We start from the raw sequence: 17,587 nt of genomic DNA, 5'->3' as shown, positions 1-17,587 counted from the left end.
GGAGGCTTCTTTACTCAAGTGAAGTGGTTTCAGTATGGGGACATGAGCAACAGGGTTTTGGGTGTGTGGGGACAGGGACAAGAAATTGGCATTATTTTTATAAGGTTGAGGCTTAGCACTCCTCGAGGATCTAGAGAATTCTTCAGAACTCTCGCCTTGGAGGCCAGGCCAGGAAGGGACAGAAGAGAAGGCCCCAGCCAACCCTGCCACCATTGCATTGAGAGTGAAGCTGCGGGACACTTCCCTGCTCCCTTTTTCTCTTCTGTCTGAATCCCCTACACTCTGGTTACAATTTCCTTCCTCTTTCTTCACCTTCCTCTTCCTCTGTTAATTTGTTCAACCAATGTTAATCAAATGGCTCTGTGTGCCAGGTACCTTGCCAGGATCTGGAGAAAAAAAGGGAAGGGGCATAGACTCGCTAATTTTGTGGAGCTTGCAGTCCAGTGGGAGAGGCACACATGCCAGGAGTTAGGCTAAGTATGACAAGACAAAAAGATGAGGGGGGAAAGGGAATGACAAGCTGACCAGGGAGCAGGCAGCCTGGTCGAGGCTCTTGGAGCTGAGAACTGAAGAAGGCTCACAAGAGTGGTCAAGTCCAGTGAGTTAGTTTCCACCCTCATCCAGCTGGGAAGTGACAAAGTGAAGTTTGAACCTAGGTTTGCCTGACTGTTAAGAACTGTCTACTTTTCCCTAAATCTTAACCAAAAAGGAATTATACCTACTTTCAAAATGTCTCCATTTAGCTGTGATGTACTCTCACGAAGCAACTTGAACAATACGAAGGGAAATCATTCATTCATTCGCCCAGTCTAATCTCGGACTATGGGTTAGCCACAATGTGCGTGCAAGTGCAAAGTGCAGCTGTGAACACCAAGCCGGGGAGTGTTGAGGAAAGCATTGTTAGGCTGGAGTTGACGTGATGCAGCAAGTCCGCAGGCCCTTCAAATCCATTACAATGCCCCCTTTACTCCATAGGGTCGGCCCTCATTAAAATGCAGGCCATGTGCCTCCTGCTGCTGTATTCCTTTCATTCCTAAACAAACACCAGTGTAATAAAGAGGCAAACAGAGCCATGTGAGACCCAAGTTTGCCTGGGAATGCAGGTATTTCCAAGAGGTTAGGCTGACGGTAGCAGGTTGCCACTGCACCTGTGAGCTCTGAATGTCACTTGGCACCCTGGGGTTCAAGGGTAATGTTGCCCACAGTACTCATTATACACCGGGACCCACTGCCAAGCAAGGTCGAAAAGGTCTGAATAGTGGAGTGGGCAACCATCCATCTGTCTCTCTGGGGAATGCGGCTGGTCCAGATGCAGAAAGTTCAACACTTTCTGTGCCAGATGCTGGAGAATTTTCAAGAGATGGTGAAGATGCAGTCCCTGTCCTCAAGAAACTTTGAGTTCAGTGAGAACTTTGGGCAAAACAGACACACCAGAGGAGGCAAGGTGTGGTGGAAAGATCAGGGACTTTGAGCCTTTCAGACTGGGTGTAAATCCTTTCCCCACTACTTACTGTGTAGCTGTGAGCTATTTATCTCATCTTTCTGAGTCTTGGTTCTTCACTCACAAAATAGGATTCTTTACTTCACGGGATTTTGTAAGGTAATTATATATTACCTTCATAGATGATAATTATTATAATTGTTGTTATATCTATTATTGTCATTATCAGAATGTAGCAGATTCTTGTTTTGACATTGGATGACTTTTGGCAAATTATTCAAACTCTTCATCTATAAAATAGGATAATCCTAATGGCTTTGTGTGGTTCAAGGGCGGAGGTCTCTCATTGTTCCCAGCACCCTGTTTTATTCTTTATTCATAGCTTTCATCACTAATTGACATATTCGTATATTTTATGTCTTTTCCATCCAACAAAATGTAAGCTCCCTGAGCCGACATTTGGGTTATTTTGTTAATTGCTGGTGTCTTTTCCGCCTAAAACAGTATTTGCTGTGTAAATGATGAACAAGTGAATGAGTGCTAAACCCTATGTTAAATGTTTGGCTTGTGGTTGACTCCCGGTAGGGGTTACTGTGCTCATTGCCATTATTATGATGAGAATATGTTGTGTGCAGAGAGAGGAACCAATACAGAAAGTTTGCTCCCAGCTCCGTCAGGCGGCGATCTTTGTCCTTAGTACTGGCATCACATCAACTGTGTTGTCGTTGAGTAAAACAACTGGGTCATTGTCAATAGTAAGGTCACATGAGAGTAACTGCAAAAATAAGAGTTAGAGAATTTTTGTCAATTCTCAGGAAGAAGAGGAAACAACAGCAGAAAGGGAGAGAAGACTGGGAAAAGGAGAAAATGGCATCTTTTGCAAAGGGCTCTGTTACCTGAGGCCATCAGCTACAGGCTAGGACTGAGCTCACCCAGCTCCAAACCTTGAAGGCATGCAAAACCAGCTGCTTCAGAGGATGCAGTAAGAATGCATTGGTATAACGGCTTTAACCTGCAGTTGGTGCCAAAATGAGAAACTGTCCTTTACAGAGTCTGTTCTGTATCTGAACTTAAAAAAAAAAAAAAAAAGATTTATTTATTTATTTGAGAGAGAGAGAGAGAGAGAGAGCAGGGGGAGGGGAATCGGGAGAGGGAGAGAGAGAATTTTAAGCAGACTCCACTCTGAGCATGGAGCCCAACATGGGGCTTGATCCCATGACCCTGAGATCATGACCTGAGCTGAAATCAAGAGTTTGACGCTTATCCCACTGAGCCACTCAGGCACCCCTGTATCCAAACTCTTAAAGGCACTAAGAGAAAACCCTCTTCAACTGCCCTCTACATGTGAGATTGGATGACTTTCTTTAAAAAGTAATAAACTAAATGTATCATAGCATAGTGGACTATAATAGAAGTATTTACTTAGAAGCTAGATTCTGGTTATGCAGATCTGAATTTGAATGAATTTTCATAAACTTGGGCAAATTACTTAAAATTTACTAAATTACTTCTGTGAGCCCCTGTCAAAAAGAGAAACTAATATGTACTTTGCAAGACTTTGAGGGAATTTCTGTGCAATGTCTGGCATATTCTATAGCTGTTATTATTAACAATGAATACTGCAAGGACCTTTTTACTTAATCTCCACAACAACTCTGTGTTGGTATCACTCCCATTTTACATATTTGGAAGCAAAAGTCTAGAGAGCTTTCCTAACTCAGGCCACACAGCTAGGGAGCATCTGAGCTATGACTCTAACCAAGTCCGACAGCCCAGGATTTTAGCAATTAACAAGTTGTATAACATCGCTCATTAGAGCCACAGAAGTTTAGTGAGACAATGTAAGGTCCAGGACTTCTGCATTCTCTTGCATAATACTCTAGTGGCAAGCTGAGGTCACTGTATTTCAACTTTGCAGTCTCTCTCTGTTTACAAAGGATTATAAGAGACCTATAAGGCTAGGAGAGGCAGTATAAGGTCAGCTCGTCTTAGAGCTGTCTTTTAGATCTACCCGGAGTAGATTGCTTCATCTCTTGCTTAAGTCCATCAAATTATTTTGTGAAAGGTGTTTCTCCTTGTCTTAGCCTAGCCCCTCATGTTATCTTTAATTGGCATAAATTAAATTGTGCATGCCAATTATATAACTATCTATAAGTATATATATATACATTTCCTTCAGGGGATGAAATAGTAAGAATAAAGTGTGTATAAGGATCTTTACCTTTCCTTTTGATTTATTCAGAAAAAATAAAAGTGAATTCTGATTATTTAATTTAATTTGAGTACTTCTTTGCTGGTCATTACAGAGAGAGAACTCAGCTAACTAGGAGAGGTTGTTTTTTAATTTTTTTTTAGATCTACTTATTTACTTGAGGGGAAGGGGCAGAGGGAGAAGGAGAGAGAGAATCCCCAGCAGGCTCCCCACTGAGCATAAAGCCCAATATAAGACTCGATCCCACAACCCCGAGATCATGACCTGAGCCAAAATCAAGAGTCAGATGCTTAACCAACTGAGTCACCCAGGCACCCCACCCTAAGAGGGTTTTAAGAAAAGAGAAAATAATAGAAGTCTAGAGTTGGAAAGGACACAAATGTGTGACCAATCTTCCTCTGAATTTCAATACTTTATACCATAATTCTTGACCAGTGTCACCCACTCAGCCTGTTGTTGAATAGTAACCATGAGTTCATTTTTTGTAAGAGAACTCTGGCAGCACCGATTGCTAGAAAGTTCCTCCTATGAGATGAAACATGCTTCTCTGTAACTTCTAGTTTTGCCTGAGGAAGTACACAAAATAAAACTCATATGTCCTGTATTGCCCTTAGAATATTTGAGAAAGACAACCACACCCATTTTCTTCTGTTGAATATGCAAGGCACTCAGACTACACAGGCTCTTCAACCATTGGCCATCAGGGAGGTCATTAAATATCCATTCTCTAAACACCAGAAGGATGAGCCTTTTGAAACAAATCACATCGTGTCACTGCCTGATTAAAATCCCCTCCACTAGCTCCTCATAACACCCAAAATGAAACACAAAGGCTCCACTGTGACCCATGAGGTCCTGCATGAACCAGCACCCAATCGCCTCTTTGAGATCATCTGGGATTCTTCCTCCCATTCCACTGCAGCCACATACTGGCCTTCCTGAACATACTGGGCGGCTCCTACCTCACTTAGGGCCTCCCCACTTGCTGTTCCTTGGCTCTTCCCTCACTTTATCTAGATTTTTGTTCAGATGTCATCTCTGCAGAGAGGCCTTCATTACCACCTGATTGAAAATAGCTGCTCCCTTTATTCTCTGTTCTCTTGCCTTATGCTACATTTCTTCACCCCCCTCATCATCCTGGTTATGCCTTTCTCAATGCTGTCTAGTTCTGTAGTGACCTACTAAAATGAGACATCCAAAATGAACACAATCCAGATGGGAGTCCAGGCCTGCCAGGCTCAGCTGAACTTTTCTTTCTTGGATTGGGCAGTAATTGTCTACTAAAGCAACCCAAGATATAATGAGGTCATTTAGAGCTGTGGTCAAGCATGGACTTCTATAGAACTCGCAGGTAACAAAAACTCCTAGCTCTCTTTGACAAAAATTGTTACCAGAGAAACAGCTAAAGGGACAGGAAGATGGAACTTGTCTCCATTATGCTGTTCAAATATCATGTGCAGAAAGACAATCTCAGAAGCATAAGTGGCACAATTTATAAATTTTATCTATAATGCATCTGACAAAAAAATCTGCGAGGTAAGAGGGCTCCCTGGTGGTGGAGTGGAACAGAGACTGAGTGAGCTGATTCTCAGCATTGCACATGCTGAAAATACCCATACCCCATACCCATTGCACATCTCTATGTCAGAACTCACCAGAATGTGCCTAACAAACTGTTGGCTTCCACATCTCCCAGTTAAAACATACTTTTTATCACAATAACCCTGACGTCCCTGGCACAGAGTGTGCTTTCAATAACCATTAGCTTATGTTGTAGTGACTTTTCATAAAATCTGCCTTGAATCAGTATTATATGAATTTGTAAAACTCTGGTTTCTCAAATTTTAGGGCAATTGTCTGACAATGAGCAGCCTTCTCTCCGAGCTCCTAGGAACCTTGCAGTGACATGACTGTGATGCCCCACCATTCTGGTCAGTCACTTCCTCATTACCAACTGATTCTTTTTTGGGGTGAGAACTAGGTCAGCCTAGAATAGAAATTAATCTGTGGCTTCTGATATGTTCTGAATTAGGAGACATTATCAAGTATTAAGACTTATCAAACATTTATCAGATTCTCTACTTTTAATAGACTCATGTTTCTGCCAGCAAATAGTTAACATTCCTATTCCTTTTAGATCTTGCCAGTTTTATAATCCGCATTATGAAATCATGGAGAAAAGAGGACTTCCTCACTTAATAGGTACTTGAACCTATTGAATCAGGCAGGTTGCCTGATATGTTTGAGCTTGTTTTCTCATATATTGACAAGGATAATACTGTGAAAGTTCTAAAGAAGATTAAATAAGGCAACATAGTGTATATAAATGTCTCTAGTATGTTGTCTGGCAAAGAGCAGGGACTATGAAATTATTAGCTACCACTTACGGAATGTCTGCTTCATGCCATGTGTGGTACCATTCATACATACTTGCTTTTCCCTTTCTCTCCACCCTGTCTGAGCTGTTATATCTCTCCTAGTCCAAGGTACATTAGCTCTACGACCTTGCCTATGAGCAGCCTTTCAGTTTTACTGATCACAAAGTAGGAAGAGTGAGTGAGTATTGGTTCTTTCTCATAGGGCTTTTTTCTTTTTCCTTAAAGAAGTGTTCTTCAAATGCAAGACATTTTTAAAAATTGAAGTATAATTGGGATGCCTGGGTGGCTCAGTGGTTGAGCGTCTGTCTTTGTTCAGGCAGTGATCACAGGGTCCTGGGATAGAGTCTGGCATTGGGCTCCCTGCAGGAGGCCTGCTTCTCTCTCCGCCTCTCTCTCTGTCTCTCATAAATAAATAAATAAAATCTTTAAAAAAAATTGAAGTATAATTGGCATGCAACAGGATATAGTTTCAGGTGTCCAACAGAATTGATCTATATGGGTATGTATTGCAAAATGATCACCACAATAAGTTTAGTTGACATCTGTCAGCAAACATAGCTACAGAATTCTTTTCTTCAAGATGAGAACTTTTAAGATCATACTCTTAAGTATGCAGTATAGTATTATTATTATCTGAAAAATACTGTTCATTTATTTATTCACGAGAGACACAGAGGAAGAGAGGCAGAGACATAGGCAGAGGGAGAAGCAGGCTCCCTGAGGGGAAGCCTGATGCAGGACCCCATCCCAGGACTCCCGGATCATGACCTGAGTGAAAGGCAGCCGCTCAACCACTGAGCCACCCAGGTGCCCCGCATATTAATTACAGTCACCATGCTGTACATTATATCCCTATGACTTATTTATTTTCTGTCTAAAAGTTTGTACCTTTTGACCCCCTTCACCCATTTGGCCTCCTCCTCCTCTCCTGCCTCTACGTCTCTGAGCTTTTTTTAGATTCTACCCATTAAGTAAGTTCATTCCGTGTTTGTCTGACTTATTTCACTGAGCATAATGTCCTCAAGGCCCATCCGTGTTGTTCCAAGGCATTGTTCTTGAATTCCCACAACTGTCCCACAGACTCTGATCACAGCATGTTGCCATTAAGATTCAAGCCCCTTGAGATCTGTAGGCGAGAACTGGGTTTTCGTTTTATTTTAAAGTAGAAAGGAAACAAGGACACTTGATTAAAGTACTCTGGCAGAGGCCCCAAAGTACTCTGAAAGAGCTCCTCCTATTTTTAGGACTGTAAAGGGTTTCATCCCACACAGGGGCTGATGAAAATAGGTCCACACCACCACTCAAATGCTTCAGTCCCCATGAATTGTAAGGTTTGGAGGGTAACCGCTGACACCAAGTAGAAGGCATTGACCGGAGAGCTGAAGGTCAGGGTCAATATTCCTTTTCTGTGGGTCTAGAGGCTTTGGAATTTGTCTCACTACAGGGATAATTTCACTAGCTTGCTCCCTCTTTTTAAGCAGCATTTTTTGAGATATAGTTCATAAACTGTAAAAACCTACCCTCTTAAACTGTATGTTTCAGTGGTTTTTGTTACTTCCATGGAGATGTGCAAACATCTCCACTATGTAATTGTAGAATATTCTCATCACCCTCCAACAAAATTTCATACCCAAAGCAGTCACTCCCACATCACCTGACAACTGCTAATCTGCTTTCTTTCTTTATGGATTTGTCTATTCTAGATGTATCATATAAATGAAATAATACAATATGTGGCCTTTGTGTTTGGCTTTTTTTCATTTGATTTTTTTCAAGGTTTATTCATGTTATAATATGCATGTATCAGGACTTCATTCCCTTTCATTGCTGAACACTATTTAATTGCATTGATCTATTTCATTTAGTCTCTCCATTCATCAGTTGATAATTCTGCTATGAACATTTGTGTACAAGGTTTCATGTGGGCATATGTTTTCATTTCTCTAGGTTATACCTAGGAGTGGAAATGCTGGGTCATATGGTAATTCTATGTTTAACATTTTGAGGAACTGCCAAACTGTTTTCCAAAGTGGCTGCACTGTTTTACAATCCTATTGTATATAATATATGAGGGTTCTAATTTTTTTCACATCCTTTCCAACACTTGTTATTGTCTGTTTTTAGTTTTAGCCATCCTAGTGGGTGTGAAGTGGTATTTTATTGTCATTTTGATTTACATTTCCCTAGTGATTAATGCTTTGAGCATCTTTCCATGTACTTATTTTCTATCTGTGTATCTTCTTTCTATAGATGTCTACGCAATCTATTAAAAAATGTGGGTTATATGGGGTCTTTTTTTTACTGCTGAGTTGTAAGAGTTCTTTATATATTCTGGCTGCTAAGCACTTATTAGATATATGATTTGCAAATGTTTTTTCTCCCATGGTGTGGACCACCTTTTCAATTTCTTGCCATCTTGACAATAATGTCAGTCTATGAACATCGATGTCTCCCCGTTTATTTAGGTTTTCCATAATGTATTTCAATGGCATGTACAAATCTAATACTTCTTTTGTTAAATTGATTCATAGTAGTTTACACTTTTTGATACGATTGTAAGTGCAATTGTTTTCTTAATTTCATTTTAGATTGTCCATTGCTAGTGTACAGAAATACAACTGATTTTTAAAAAATATTTAGCTTGCATTGTGCAACCTACCAAAATTTATTTTTTCTAACAGATTTTAAAATAGATTCATTAAGATTTCTTTTTAAAAAAAATATTTTATTTATTTATTCATGAGAGACACACACACACAGAGGCAGAGGGAGAAGCAACCTCCCCACAGGGAGCCAGACATACGACTGACTCTGTCCCTGGACCCTGGGATCACGCCCTGAGCAGACACTCAACTGCTGAGCCACCGAGGCATCTCATAATTCATTATTTCTATATAGAAGTTTATGTTGTCTGTGAATAGAGATAGCTGTATCTGTTCCTTTCCAATTGGAATGCCTTTTGTTTGTTTTCTTGACTAATTGCTTTGGCTAGATGTGCAGTGTTGAATAGAAGTGGTGAGAGAAGACATCCTTGTCTTGTTCTGGATCTTAGGGGGAAAGCATTCAGTCTTTCACCATTAAGTAGGGTGTTAGCTGTAAGTTTTTCATAGAAGTCTTTTCTCAGGCAGAGGAAATTCCCTTCTGTTCCTAGTTTGTTGGATGTCACTAGCTCTTGTTTGCTTGCAAGGGGAATCACAGGAATAGCAGTTTTGCTTCCTCTCCAAGAGGATACCATTGTGCTGCTGAGCATGTGATGATGCCATTCCAGTAGCAAGCATAAACTTCCTTTGAGATTTGTGTTCAAACAAATTCCTTGAGTTGCAGCTCAAATTCTTGGGGCTTTCCAATCCAAATGGAGGGTCTTTGTTGTAGTTCAAACTTGTGCCTTCAAGGCTGTCCCCAGAGTCACCCCATGCTTTACCAAATAAATGCTGCTCATTTTCTCTTGAGGTTGGAGACAATGTGACAAGGGTGGTTTGTAACATTTCCAACTTTAATCTACATATGATCTTTCTAAAAGTAGAGGAATTTTCCTAGAACCTATGCCACTACTAAGCACCTATTATGTGCTCAGCTCTTTACTGAATTCTGAGAACGTGGTAACAGATGGAGTCTTTAGCCTCCTGTACGTAACAATGGCTAATATTTGTACGTTTTCTATGTTTCAAGCAATGAGCTACTTACTTCACATGCATTGGTCTTCACATCAGTTGGTCTTCATATCAACCCTGTGTTATAAGAACGCATATCATTTTTGTTAATAATCCATTGCCTTGGGAAAGGCTATGAGTTGACACAGATTTGGATGAGCACCAAGGAAAGAGGAGGACTTCAGAGCTCAGAAGAAGCATGACCAGATGTGCAAAAATTAGCTTGGACTTGGAATAGGGGAGATGGCTGGTGGGATAGGATCCTGGCTCCCCACTCCTCACTTAAAGTAGAGCAACTCCAAATTTAGATGTTGGTATTCATTTTGAGATCTTATTTGAAAATAAGGTTTTAATGCTTAAAAAGGGGTCATAAACCACTGAATTCAGCCAATAAACCCTCTTTACAGATGCATAAACATGGTCTTGAAGTGACTCAGCTAGTAGATAGGTAAAGAACAAGAATTGAAATTCAATTGAAGTTCCAATTTAAATTTCTTGATACCAAGTACTTTCTTTAACAAACATTTATTGTCTGCCTTTTATACCCCAGAAAATATGCAAAGCTCTATGGAGTGCCAGGATGGCTGGTCCCTGTATTCAAAGAGATCACAAGGGACAGAGAGGCCTAAAAAGGGATTTATAGACAATAAGGGAGCAGAGTGGAGGAGTCCATTGCTCTGTATGAGAGAGGCAAAGTCAGGGAGAGTTTTGCAGAAGAGTGACCCCTGACCTGAATTTTCATGAATATGTTGGAGTTTGCCAGGGAGATTTGGTGGAAAAGGGCATTCCAGGCCAAAGCAACAACATATATTAAAGAATGGATGTGTGAGAGGGTATAACTTAATCAAGGAACAGCAAATATTTCTCTAATTAAAAAATTTACCATTTACCAAACATTCTTCTGTGCAGGCATTGAGCTAGGCAATTTGCACAGATTATTCCATGTAATACTCTTAAGAATCCTTGAGCTGGATACAGATGAGAAAACAGAGTTTTAGGGCAGAGAAGTAGTTTGCCTAAGGGTAATGTAAGGTCTCACAGTTAAACAGAGCTGGGCTCTGAATCCAGGGGACTTAATATTGGATGTAGAATCCTATTTGCCATGCCAACGAGTTTGGATTTTATGCTTTAGGTCAGTGGTTCTCCCAGCTTGCAGCAGAATCGCCTGGTAGGCTTGATTCAGCCAATCTGAGGTAGGGCCTAAGGGTTTGTATTTGTTAACAAGTTTCTAGGTGATTCTGATTCTGCTGGCCCAGGGATCACACTTTGAGAATACTGTGATAGGGAGCCACTACTGAAGGTTTTGAGATTGGGAGGAAAATCATCAGATTTGCATTTTATGCTGAACTTTCCAGGCAATGAATGGGAATAAATCAAGAGAGGCTTGGGGCACCTCAGTGACTGAACAGTCAGTTCAGCGGCAGACTTGGTTTCAGCTGGAGTGGTGATCTCAGGGTGGTGGGATTGAGCCCCTGCATCAGGCTCTGCACTCAGCATGGAGTCTGCTTGAGATTCTCTCTCTCCTTCTGCTCCTCCTGCTTATGCTCTTGTTCTCTCTCAAACAATAAATAAATCTTAAAAAGAGAGAGAGAGAGGCCTCAAAGAAGGGGTGTTTGAAGGGGGCAGGGAGAGCAAACAGGTAGAGCAGTTGTGAGACAAACTGCTCATGCATGGCCCAAAGAATGACAATGAAAGGAGAATCTAAAATATTCACATAGGAAACAACCTAGGTATTAGTAATGTTCAGCAAGCTCTGAGAAAGGATGGTAATAGTTGGAATCAATAACTAGAAGCCTGTAGTCATGGTGTCTGATAAGAAACAAGAGACGGAAGGATTACAGCAGGTTTTCATGAAAAGGAGTGAAGCTGGGAGGTGAACCAGTTGTTTGGGTGGCCACGTTCTGCATGTGTTGAGTTGAGGCCCTCGTGTGGTATAACAGAGGGACGTCAGGCCAGAGTGGGAAGGGGACTAAGGTGCCTTGGGAGGCCTGGTCCCTACACCTGGCTCAATCTCTTCCTCTGCTGCTCTGGCGATGTCACATATGCTTCCAGCTTCCATGTCTTCAGCTGCTAGTGGGAATGGACAGTAGCTTCTCAGCTGCAAAGGATGAGCCTTCGATGCTCTGATGGAACTCTTTTCAGCAGTGTCAAACCCACCCATCCGTGCCATGCCTCATGCAGGGCCCTGTACAAAGTAGACGCACGCATGAAAACTCACATGAGACTCTCACGCGAGGGGGAGCCATCTCGCCATCTCTTACAACCTTCTTCCATTCGCCTGGAAATTTAGCGTGCAGCTTTCAGAATAGCTGAAAAGAAGTAGACAGACTGACTTTTAAGTCTTACGATGCTGTATTATAAGCTAGAGTTAGCAACAAAGCAGAGTGATTTCCTGGCAGTAATTCCTCTTAAACCTCAATTATGAATAAATGTATTTTCAGTGTTTAAAATCCAAGGTAACTTTAAAGCAACTGCCTTAGGTGATTTTTAAAACTACTGACAAATGTGTTAAAGCTATTAGCCATATCCCTTAATTTGAACTAATTCTAGAGTGTTAGCAAGTGGGTACATATCTCCACGTCTGTTTTATAATCCAATAAAAATTTAAGGAGTGACTTTACTGAGTACTCTGTGTATTTGGTCATCACAATCCAATTACAAATCCATTAGCTCAGGAGTCACACTTTATACCTTCTTGCCCCTTCACTCTTGTACCCAGTTCATTAATAGGTCTTTTCCCTGACTCTCCCAGTTTTTTCCCCTCTCCACCACCATGGCCTTCCTGGTGCCAGCTGTCACTAGCATTCACCTGTATTACTCCATCATCTCCCAGCTGATTTAATTTATCCCCTCTCAACTCCCTCCACTTCGTGTCCACACTGTACAGAGACACGTTCTTCAAAATCTGAGTAAACTTTCACCTGCTTAAGCCCTTTTAAGACTTTCCATCATTTGTAGGGTGAAGACAATATCACCCAACATGACAGATGAATCCCTACAGGAGCTGGCCCCTACCAACCCCTTGGTTCATTTCATGCCACACTCACTTTTGCTCTTGTTGCTCTAGTCAAACAAGCTGTCTTTTCCTATCATGGGTGTGCTGTGCCTCTCCCCTACACGGAACCTTTGCACATCCTGTTTGCTCTGTCTAGAATCTTCTCCTCCTCTCTTACCTTGTTACTCCCACCTACCCTGCACATCACAGCTCCACAAAGTCTTCCATGACCCTCTTGACTAGATCAATCCAGAATTATACATTCTTGTAGCAGCTTTACCTCTACATTTCTACACTTAACCAGTTGCAACTTTACATTTATTTTAGTGTCTGTTTGATTGATATGGAGGGCAGGGGACCATGCATGGTTCAGCTTCCCATATAGTACTAGTGTCCGGAATAGTGCTTGGCACACAGTAGGAGCTAGTGAATATTTGCAATGAATGCATATTCGTAGAGGATAGAGATAATCTGGTGCAGGGCGGGGAGGGGGTGTATGCTTAGATACCCCTGGGAATAAATGTCATGCATAGAAGTTTACAGTATAAATTGTAGTCATCGAAAGATGTGTCAGTGTCGATTTCAATTTTCAATTGTGTAATAACTAATAACACAAGTCCTGTTTGCATTTAAATAGATCCATCCTATTTCTCCCCCAGAGACCCTCCTGGGACCACAGATCACCCATAAGACCTTGCATCTGTGGTTTAGAATCTTTTTTTTTTTTTTAATTTTTTTTTAATTTATTTATGATAGTCACAGAGAGAGAAAGAGGGAGAGGCAGAGACATAGGCAGAGGGAGAAGCAGGCTCCATGCACCGAGAGCCCGATGTGGGATTCGATCCCGGGTCTCCAGGATCGCGCCCTGGGCCAAAGGCAGGCGCCAAACCGCTGCGCCACCCAGGGATCCCTGTGGTTTAGAATATTAAGTGGTGTCTACTTCAGACACATCTGCAGTCCTGACCTGTGGGAGCAATTGAGCCAGCTTGCTCCTCCACTCGCCACCGTCACTCTTCGCTCCCTTTAGATAGGTAAACCTGTTTCTCAAAGACTGCTGTCCTGTTTTTCTCCTGAATTTTCTAAGTGCCAGCAGTCATGGCCGAATTCAAAAAGAAGACTCAGCCAGGAGAGTCTTAAAATAAAATAGGGAGAATACACGTGGGTGTGATTTGCTTACTTTCTAGTGTATGTGCTGTGTTTCCTGCCAAGTGACACTGCTAAGAAACCAGGTGGTCAGTAATTGCCTCACACCAGATCTTAGAGTATTCTGGGAGTCGCGGTAGGTTGAGTCAAGACACTATTATGCAGTTAATTCCGCATCATGAGAAACTGGATATAGATAACATTTGAATCAGTTCATGGAAATTTCGTAATTACCGCAGGAGGCAAACATGACAACCTTCAATTATGTATCTTGCAAATCTCGCTGTGAACCTCAAGCCCTCTTACCTTAATCAGAGCTTGGGAACAAGGATTCACAGAGCCATTTCATGAAAGATAGACTGTGCATTAGTTAGTATAAATGCAACTACTGTATCGCAATCAGGCAACACACACACTGCCGCTTTGTGCCACCAGCAAAGTAAATAAAATACTGTTCTGCTGCTTACAGTTTGGAGATGGTTCCCATGGAGGGATAGCCATGGTGTGTCACTAAGAGATCCAGACTTTAATGTCCAATGAACCGCGGATGCTCTTAATAACATCTTAAAGCTGCATTATGAATTAGACCAAGCAATTCAATGTGCAGGATGTAAACAAATTAACTCAGAATAATTTATTTTAAGGCTCTGTTTCTCTAAATATGCTCCTTACATTACTTGCATCGGAATCACCTGTTGTATCAGTTCTTGTCTGGCCTCTAGAATCTTCGTTTCTTCTCCCTGCCCCCTAGACCTATTGAATCCAAATCTTGGGAAGTAGGCCATAAGCACCCCCCATTTTAAACAAGCTCCTGGGTGATTCTTATCTCCAATAAAGCTTGAGAGCCACAGAATGATTACAAGGGTCTGAGACGGTCGCCAGATGTGTTATAGTTCTGGGTTTTCTTCTGCCAGGGGGCAGTGTTCTCTGACATATGGCTGGATTAATAAACCTTCCTGGAAGTTAATTTTAGTCTTTCTCATACACATTCTTGTCTCCTGACCCAACCATGAGGTGACATTATTTGAAATTTTAAACACCAGGTCAGGTGGACTTTCTTTATTGGGTTGTGTTTCTAGAAAGTTTGGGACTACATTCTAGTCACTCAGTTGGGTTTCTAGACATATGGTACACATTTGCAGGTTTTTTGGATTTCTCAGTTTTAGATAATGAAAGGTAAGTGTGTTTTGTAGTTGATTTGATGCCTGAGGTAGGGGCTTTGGTCATCCTGCTGACAGCTAATTCATATTGACGTTTTGTAGTAAAATTCTGCTGAACTATGATTAGATGGTGTGTGTGTGTGTGTACAGATGCACATGTGTGTGCACATGTACACTTGTGAGTATGTGTGTTTTAATGAGTTCTGTGTGTACGATGACCTGAAGACAAAGCTCCTTGACAGAACAGTTGACGGAAATGATGCCTGAGCTCAATCCTCTTAGAAAATTGGTAACAAGTGCTGTACAGAAGCCAATTGTGGATTGACTATCACACTCAAGACTTTTTTCCCCCCTGCACAGCTACACTGCATGTCAAAAAGAATTAATGGTTGATGTTGAGCTTCTGCGTCTTTTTTTTTTTCAAGGGGAGCCTTCATTATCCTCAAGCTGGGTTTCTACAATCAAATGCCAGACAGAATCTAAAGTTGTTGGCAAGGGCCAGGGAGGTTAGAAAGAGACGGAAACAGGGTTTTGGGGAACATTTGGAACACCATGGCATATGATGCAAGGCAATCCCAGGTTTGCCTTGAGAGTTTCCTTTTCAGAGCAGAGTTTTCTGCTGTAAAAGCAAGCCCGCATGTTGAAATTGAACATAAATAGAAGAAAAATCTTACATGGGGTTAACATCTTTCATAAGTCTTGCTAAACACCCCCACTCCAAATCATTTCAGTATGGCACGTAAACTAAAGCAAGGGACTCCTGTAAAGAAATCCACAAGCCTTCCACCTCCGCAAGAGTACAAAACTAAAAGAGTTTTAGAAAGGCAACTTAAAGTTTGGCACCGTGTTTTCTTTTTTCTCAATTAGCTGTTACTGAATTCTAGAATATATAATGAAACCCAGGACTACTGTGCAATCCACTGTAAATAAGGTCTTGCTTTTGTGCTCTCATGTTTTATTTGAGCAGAGCCACTGCTCCATTAGTAATTTGTTGCACGGTAAGTGCTGTATTTGTTTATGTACACACAGATGCTCAGGGCAAGATTGATGGTCCCCGGGCCTGGCTCGAGGAAAACCAAAGGCAAGCCTTCTTCCCTCATTTGAATCCTTAAAGCATACAATATCTAAATGACTTTCAGATTTAGAGACCTTAATTTCTTTTAGAGGTCCCCTGGCTGCCAAATGCTTAGTAAAGAAACTGACATTTACAACAGCCTCAAAAGACAGTGTTTGGTGGCTAGATGGCAACACAACTGGGAAATAATCAGGGGAACAATTTTTAAAGCTAACTTCTTGCTGCCATTGAGATTTCCTTCCTAAATTCAATCACTAATAAAGCTTCCTCATCCTATCCCTGCCCCTCCCCGCCCAAGTAAAAACCAAGCTGACAGTTTTTTTTTTTCAGGAAGAAGAGGCAGGCTGAAGTTATTTTGTCCTTCCTCACAGGGCAGAAGGACTCTCTGCTGCTTAGTTGGCATTCCCAGTATTTTGATAAAAGTTACTTCTCTGAACTCTAACAACAACACGAGGAAAAATAATGCTATCTCTTGTGTTAGTTACAATCTTGGGAGATTTTATCGTGAGAAATATTTGAGTAGTCGGGAGTAGCCGAGAATGTGGCAGTAGGGACAGGGTCATTTAAACTGCCAGAAAAAATAAATAAATGGGAAAGACAGGGAAAGTTGTTAGGTTTATAAATTATAAAACTTTCCTTGTTTTTTTTTTTTTTTTAAATAAAGCTGTGAGGTTGACTACATTGAATAACTACATTGTAAATCTTAAAAGCTTAAAGCTGGTGGAAACCCTTGTACAGCTCTGTTTCATTTTTATCGGATCAAATACATTTGGTTTCTTTTTTAAAAACCATGTTTTTGTGAGGGAAGGAAAATGAACATGCACTGTTATTGGCCACAGCAACATAAGAAACCCTCATGTTAGCAGAGGAAACCACATGAAAGTGTGTGTGTGTGTTAGGGGCGGGACGATAAGGGGGTGGAGAGAAGGAGAGGGATGTTTCAAGCCTCTTAGGCTCAGAGCTGCCATTTGTGAACAAATCGTGATGAAATCAAGCTCCGGACAAATCAGAGGAGGCTGTCAACCTCCCAGGTGGGATTACTTGTAGTTAATAGACTGAACTCAGAGCCCCAAAAAGCAGTGCATTCAGTGTAGGCAAAAGAGAACACACTGCAAAAGGCTTTCCAAGAACCCTCTGCCATGGCAAGGAGAAGCCCGTTCTGGTCCTATCAGGTAGGAGAAGGATGGCATTGTGGGGGAAAGACTTGATGTTGAGAATCAGTTCCTGATTTCGGATTTTTCTTTGTGTTTTAAAAATTAAGACAGCACTAGATGGTGCATTTGGGAAATTGTAGGATGGGATGGTGATGAAGTCCTTTGAATCACCTTCATATAATTTGACTAATTGGTCTGACCTTTCAATCTCCTTCTTCCCTTAGGTAATATCCCTGTTCACTTTTGCTGTGGGAGTCAATATCTGCTTAGGATTCACAGCAAATCGAATTAAGAGGGCAGAAGGATGGGATGAAGGTCCTCCTACAGGTAAGTGTAGAGACTATTGGCATTGTCGGTCCTTTTAAAATATTATGCACTG

At 41.4% G+C, this 17,587-nt stretch overlaps 1 protein-coding gene across 10 annotated transcripts in view; it reads left to right on the top strand.

Moving 5' to 3' along the window:
• The window catches only part of ENPP2 (ectonucleotide pyrophosphatase/phosphodiesterase 2), a 111,357-nt gene that overhangs the window by 13,505 nt on the left and 80,265 nt on the right, over positions 1-17,587 (top strand). For 8 of the 10 annotated variants that reach the window (XM_035718476.2, XM_035718410.2, XM_035718261.1 and 5 more), the window contains one exon: positions 17,433-17,535. In XM_035718476.2, the coding sequence (XP_035574369.1) occupies positions 17,433-17,535 (103 nt within the window). Of the gene's footprint in view, positions 1-17,026; positions 17,227-17,432; positions 17,536-17,587 lie in introns of those variants that run through there. The other 2 variants (XM_025451056.3, XM_025451055.3) reach the window with 1 other exon arrangement.

Source organism: Canis lupus, chromosome 13 (genome assembly GCF_003254725.2).
Source record: "Canis lupus dingo isolate Sandy chromosome 13, ASM325472v2, whole genome shotgun sequence".
Lineage (NCBI taxonomy): Eukaryota > Metazoa > Chordata > Mammalia > Carnivora > Canidae > Canis > Canis lupus.
This window is presented reverse-complemented; position numbering and strand designations above follow the sequence as displayed.